We start from the raw sequence: 5,611 nt of genomic DNA on the forward strand, positions 1-5,611 counted from the left end.
TCCTTGGGATTCCTGCCTCCTTGTGCTATGGCAACCGGCAGGGTCTTTGGGGTTTCTTAGGCAGCCAGATCTACACCATGGGAGCTCAAGCTGGATGTTTTTCATGAGTGGGATCTTAACTTAGGAGTGTGGGAAACATTTTCCCCCTGAATCTGGGCTGGTGGTCTGGTCACTCAAGGACATACTTGTTGGTTAAGTGACTCCTGAGTAAATGTGGGATATGGCAGAGGTGCAGACTAGCAGGTGTCTGAGAATGTAGCAGACACATCTCCAAACAGTTCCTTCTGTCCCCAGTGGGCTACATTCCCAGACTGGTATTTTTGTTAGTATGACAGAGCCACAGAGTCATCTGGCCCAGGCACAAGGCTCTGTCCTTCCCTTTCTGCCCCTGCCCCTGAGAGGCGCTCCTATAAAAGGGCTGAGCAGCTCAGCTTCTCTCACTGGGGATTGTGGAGAGCAGGGGGGACCATGGACTTCATCAGCATTCAGCAGTTGGTAAGGACATGGGGCAGAGGCGGGAGGCACCCTGAGACCAGCCTGGCAGAGTGACGCCATCTGGCTAGAGGGCTGCCTGCTTCTTTCTGTGGTCCGAGGGTCAAATTTTAAGAACAAGGGAGCATGCACTTCTTTTTTTTTTACTTATTTAAGAAATTTTTTGAGACAGAGTCTCACTATGCTGCCCAAGCTGGAGTCAAACTCCTGGGCTCAAGCGATCCTCCCACCTTGGCCTCCTGAGTAGCTGGGACTTCAGGCGTGCACCACCATGCCCGGCTGAGCATGCAGTTCTCTTCTGGTCTGTGTGCCTGATTCTCACTCACAAGAGCTGGTTGAGGGGCTTAGGGAGCAAGAGAGGGAAGTTGAATGGGAAAGATGTGAAAACTCTTTTGAGTGTAGCGAGTTTTTCCCTGGACTGTGATGGTGAAAGAGAAACAGGAAATGGCAGGTTCCCTTGGAAGATGTGGGTGTAGCTGTGGTGTTTGTTTAGCTCAAGCACCATGATTGCTGTTGTTCTGGAAGTCCAGAGGGTCTGGCAGCCTTGGTCAGGGAGATGGAGGGGCGCACTGGCATTCCCTGGGCCATGAGAGGAACAGTGACCCTTAGGCTGTCAGTTTTGGGGAGGTGGGTCATGGACGTGTGAGGCCCAGGACGTCGCATTGCCCAGCAGTGGCCGCTGACCCCAGCTGGCCCCAGCCTGGTACAGCCTCTGCCAGGAGGCCGATTGCAGGGGAGTGTTAGGTTGCCATAGTTGCTGTAGAAGGGACTATGGCTGGAAGCCCTCCGTTACCCTGTCATTCCAAGCTTTCCTCTCCCCACAGCATGCTTAGTCCTCAGTGCTCCCAGCACCTGAACTCACGGGGCTGGGGCATGGGGGGTGGGGGAAGAATGGATGTTTGCTGTGGTGGGCTCTGCTCCATGTCGCAGTAACTCATACAGTCTTCCCAGCTGCTTTAGGTAAATGCCAGTTTGCGCCTGAATGTAGCTTCAGAAAGATCCAAGAATTGAACTCAGGAATTTAGAAGTTTACCCAGGAGGCATCTCCTCTGTCCCTCTGAGCTTGGAGTCAGGTGGCATGATGGCGTGATCTGGTAGGAATCTAAGGACAACAGCCCAGGAGAGAAGCTAAGGTGTCATCTGCCCTGAGGCTACTTGGGCACAAGCCCAGTGGTATAAATAGATGTGGTGTCATCCTGCTGACAGGAGCAGGGTGGGCAGTGATCAGTTGTCCCCGAGGGCCTCAGCTGGCACCATGGTTGGTGAGGCCAGCAGCAACCATGGGCTCCGGGAGCTTGCCAACGCTCAGACCGCCACAGAGCTTCCGGAAGGGAGGGGCAGGCCGACCCTCAAATCCAGAGCACTCATCCCTGTACATCAGCGCTTGTCAGAGATCTCCCTGGTCCTGCACAACTCTGTCTTCTAAGGTTCCTCCAATTTTCCTGATTCTTTATCCACATGCTGTTCCTACAGGTATGTGGAGAAAGAGTAGAAAGGAAAGTGTTGGGATTTGGACATAGAGTTCCTGATCCCGGAGGCTGGCCTAGTGACTGGAGGATGGCACCCCAAGAGGCTGTGTCCCGGGAGAAGCTGAAATTGGAAGAGGAGAAGAAGAAGAAAGTGAGAGTGCTGTGGGGGTGAGGCAGGGGGGCGGGGTGGCTGGTGCACTGTTGGCAGGCTCTGGCCCAGGACCAACAGCCTGACCAACCAAGAGCCTGCCCCCACGGCTCCCACGGCCAGTGGCTGACGGCCGGCATGGTCTTGTCTTCTGCCCACTTTCTGCCCCAGCTCGAAAGATTTAACAGTTCCAGACTTAATCTAGAGACTCTGGCTGAGTTGGAAAACTTGGTTCAAAGACGAAGAGAAAAGCGACTGAGACGTAGGGTCCCCCCCAGGGAAACTGAGTCCATGGTTAAGGTGAGTGGGAAATCGGGACTGAGGGAACATCAATGGCCAGGGCTCAGGTCCCAGAGCAAGGGCTTCTGCCCTGTGGGGATTTGTCTGCTTGAGCTGCTATAACGAAGTGCCACAGACTAGATGGCTTAAACTGCAGAAAGGTATTGTCTCATAGTCCTGGAGGCCAGATGTCTGACATCAAGGTGTCAGCAGGGATGCTTATCTCTGAGGGCTGTGAGGGAGAATCTTCTGTGCTTCTCTCCAGGTTCTGGTAGTTTGTTGGCCATCACTGGCATCCATCCCTCGGCTTGCAGATCTGTCACCCCATCTCTGCCTTCATGTTCACGTGGTGTTCTCCCTGCACGCGTGCCCGTGTCCAAGCGTCCCCTTTTTATAAGGACGCCAGAACTGGATTAGGGCCCACTTTAACACAAGCCATGTTGGATAGGGGCCTACTCTAGTATGACCTCATGGTAACTAATTATATCCACAATGACTCTATTTCCAAATAAGGTCTTGTGCTGAGGCACTGGGGGTTAGGCCTTCATATGAACCGTGGGGGGACCCAAGTCCATCACACACACACACACACACACACACACACACACACGATGTTATTCAATCAGAATCTCTTGGGGATGGATTAAAAATCAAAACTATATTTGCAAGTGCCAACAGTGTGCTGGTCCTCAATCAGCTGCTTGGGAACCACTGGGCCAGACTGGTGAAGCTGTGTTGTCACGGGTACCCACAGTCTTGGGGAGTGATTTGGTCTTGTCCTTCAACTTACCCAGCTGCAGCCCCAGGCCCAGGTGGAGTCTGTGGACCTGGAGATGTTCCTGAAGGCAGCTGCTGAGAACCAGGAGGCCCTGATTGACAAGTACTTGGCAGACGGAGGGGACCCCAATGCCCATGACAAGGTAGCACAGGCGGGGCTGCAGAAGTGCTGTCTTGTGTGTTCTGGCCCTGTCCTGGGAAGCTGCAGTGATTTCCAGTCTTACGGGCATGAATCCCGTGGTGCCTCCAGAGGGAGGGGAGAGAAGCCCTTTGCATGATGGGGGAATAGGCAACTCTGTTCAGGGACCTGGCCCTGAGAACGGGAACGGATGGGGCCTCTAGAGGAGGCTGCGTCCCTTCCGCCTAATCTCCTGTCTCTGCCCCCAGCTCCACCGCACGGCCTTGCACTGGGCCTGTCTGAAGGGTCACAGCCAGCTGGTGAACAAGCTGCTGGCAGCAGGTGCCACTGTGGACCCTCGGGACTTGGTGAGAACTGGGGATGGCCCATCCTGTGGCCAATGTCCTGCCTAGCATCCCAGCAGGTCAGAGTGCTTTGGTGCTTTTGTTTTGCAGCTGGACAGGACACCCATGTTCTGGGCCTGCCGTGGAGGACACCTGGATATCCTCAAACAGCTGCTTAACCAGGGAGCCCGGGTCAACGCCCGGGACAAGGTGAGAGGCACGCCACTTTGGGTGCCAACTGAGCAGTACACAGGGGAGTGGATGCTATTCCTGGAGAAGAGAAAGTATGGCCCTGTGGGACGAGGCGGCGGCCTTGCCAGTCCAGACCCAACACTAATCCCCACGTTTTTAGATCTGGAGCACCCCCCTCCACGTGGCAGTGCGCACTGGGCACTCTGACTGCTTGGAGCACCTCATTGAGTGTGGAGCCCACATCAACGCACAGGATAAGGTAAGCACTTGTCTTCCAGCTGTGCGCAAAGCGGACAGTGACTGAGGAGCCCAAGCCAAAGGTGTAGGACCAAAGGTGCTGTCTGCTCAGGGACAGCCCCTGCCAACCCGACCTTCCTGCATGATGAGGGCCGGAGGGTAGGAGCATGACTTCTCCCTTTCTCTGCAGGAAGGGGACACAGCTCTACATGAGGCTGTGCGGCATGGCCGTTACAAAGCCATGAAGCTGCTGCTGCTCTATGGAGCCAAGCTGGGTGTGCAGAATGTGGTGAGTGTGAGCAGGGCCCAGGCCCTGGCACTTGCTCCAAGGAGGCTGGACAGAGCTCCTGGGAGGAAAGGCCTGACCCATTATCCTTGTTCCCAGGCCTCCATGACTCCAGTGCAGCTGGCCCGAGACTGGCAGCGGGGCATCCAGGAAGCACTGCAGGCCCATGTTGCACATCCCCGCACCCGGTGCTAACGACAACAGCAGGCCTGCGGGTCACCCACAGCCACCATTCCATCCCCTCCCCTCCCCTGCATCTGCACCCTCTGTGGCTCTTGCCCCACTCAGGCCTTTGCTTCCTCAGGCCTCTAAGGCAGCCCTGTCAGAACTGAGGAGCAGCGGCGAGCCCGGCACGTGGAGAACGCAGGCCTCCTTGGCTTCACATGTAAAGGATGCTGTGTTCCCTGCTGGGGCTGGAGCTGAAAGGGCTGAAGCAGAGGACCACGGGGCAGCAGAAAGCAAAGTGGGTCCAGATGAGGGCCAGGGAGAGGAGTGGCAGCCAAGATGGAGCAGGAAGTGAGCAGCCCCAGGCCCGAGCTACCCAGGGCTGGGTGCTAGACTTCCTCAGTGTCTACTAATCCTGAGTCTGGGAGGTTTTGCCCTTGCTCTGCACAAGGGTCAGTCTCCTGCAGGTGGTGACTGAGCTTATGGCCAGCAGCTGCCATCCAGGACATACAAGAGCAACCGAAGTAGGCCACACAGGTGCCAGGTGTTTCTGCAGCTGGCCGATGCCCTTGGGCAGGGGTTTCTCCAGAGGACTCCATTCCTGTCAGCAGCAACCCTGACAGTGTCTGGAGTGGCTCCAGACAGCTTTCGTCTTAAGGACACTGGAGGTGGGTTCTGACAGTCTGGAGGGGGCTGTTCAACAGGATTGAGGCCCCACAGCACCAGAAGTTCAGGACCCACCAGGTTGCCCCAGAAGCCCCAAGACTGATGAGCTGGAGCTGATACTTGAGGGGAACCTTCTGCCCACTTGTCTAAAGGCTTCGGTCAGGCCTGCCTGCCACACTGTTGTTGGGCTGGCTGGTAGTGCTCCTGGTAGGGGTAAGGTGCCCGGGTGCTGGGGATTGCTTGTGGCCCACCCAACTCTTGGGGCGGTGGCCCGTAACCTTAGCTTGCCTTAGGCACTAATGTCCCCCTGGTACTGGAGTCTGAGCTCTTGCCTGGAACCCTGCAGCTACATCCTCTGCTTGACCCCACACAGAGGACAGGACACTGGGGAGCTCTGAGCTTGGCCCGGGGAGAAGCAGGGAAGCAGGGCCATGCCCT

The 5,611-nt window shown here is 56.2% G+C and overlaps 1 protein-coding gene across 1 annotated transcript; it reads left to right on the forward strand.

The window, feature by feature from the left end:
* The first annotated feature begins 468 nt into the window (after window positions 1-468).
* Window positions 469-5,174, forward strand: ANKRD23 (ankyrin repeat domain 23). Its single transcript, XM_069494440.1, has 9 exons — window positions 469-495; window positions 1,966-2,112; window positions 2,281-2,409; window positions 3,183-3,308; window positions 3,553-3,651; window positions 3,739-3,837; window positions 3,980-4,078; window positions 4,247-4,345; window positions 4,442-5,174. The coding sequence occupies exons 1-9, from the start codon at window positions 469-471 to the stop codon at window positions 4,535-4,537; spliced, it is 921 nt and encodes a 306-aa protein (XP_069350541.1). The 3' UTR covers window positions 4,538-5,174.
* The last annotated feature ends 437 nt before the right edge of the window (window positions 5,175-5,611 follow it).

This window comes from Eulemur rufifrons, chromosome 19 (genome assembly GCF_041146395.1).
Source record: "Eulemur rufifrons isolate Redbay chromosome 19, OSU_ERuf_1, whole genome shotgun sequence".
NCBI classification, from domain to species: domain Eukaryota; kingdom Metazoa; phylum Chordata; class Mammalia; order Primates; family Lemuridae; genus Eulemur; species Eulemur rufifrons.

Excerpts from the sequence above, each read along its gene's own strand:
- ANKRD23 (XM_069494440.1), top strand. The coding sequence starts at position 469 with ATGGACTTCATCAGCATTCAGCAGTTG. Across the intron at positions 496-1,965 it reads TCATCAGCATTCAGCAGTTG|GTATGTGGAGAAAGAGTAGA; the intron begins GTAAGGACATGG and ends CTGTTCCTACAG. Across the intron at positions 3,838-3,979 it reads GGGTCAACGCCCGGGACAAG|ATCTGGAGCACCCCCCTCCA; the intron begins GTGAGAGGCACG and ends CCACGTTTTTAG.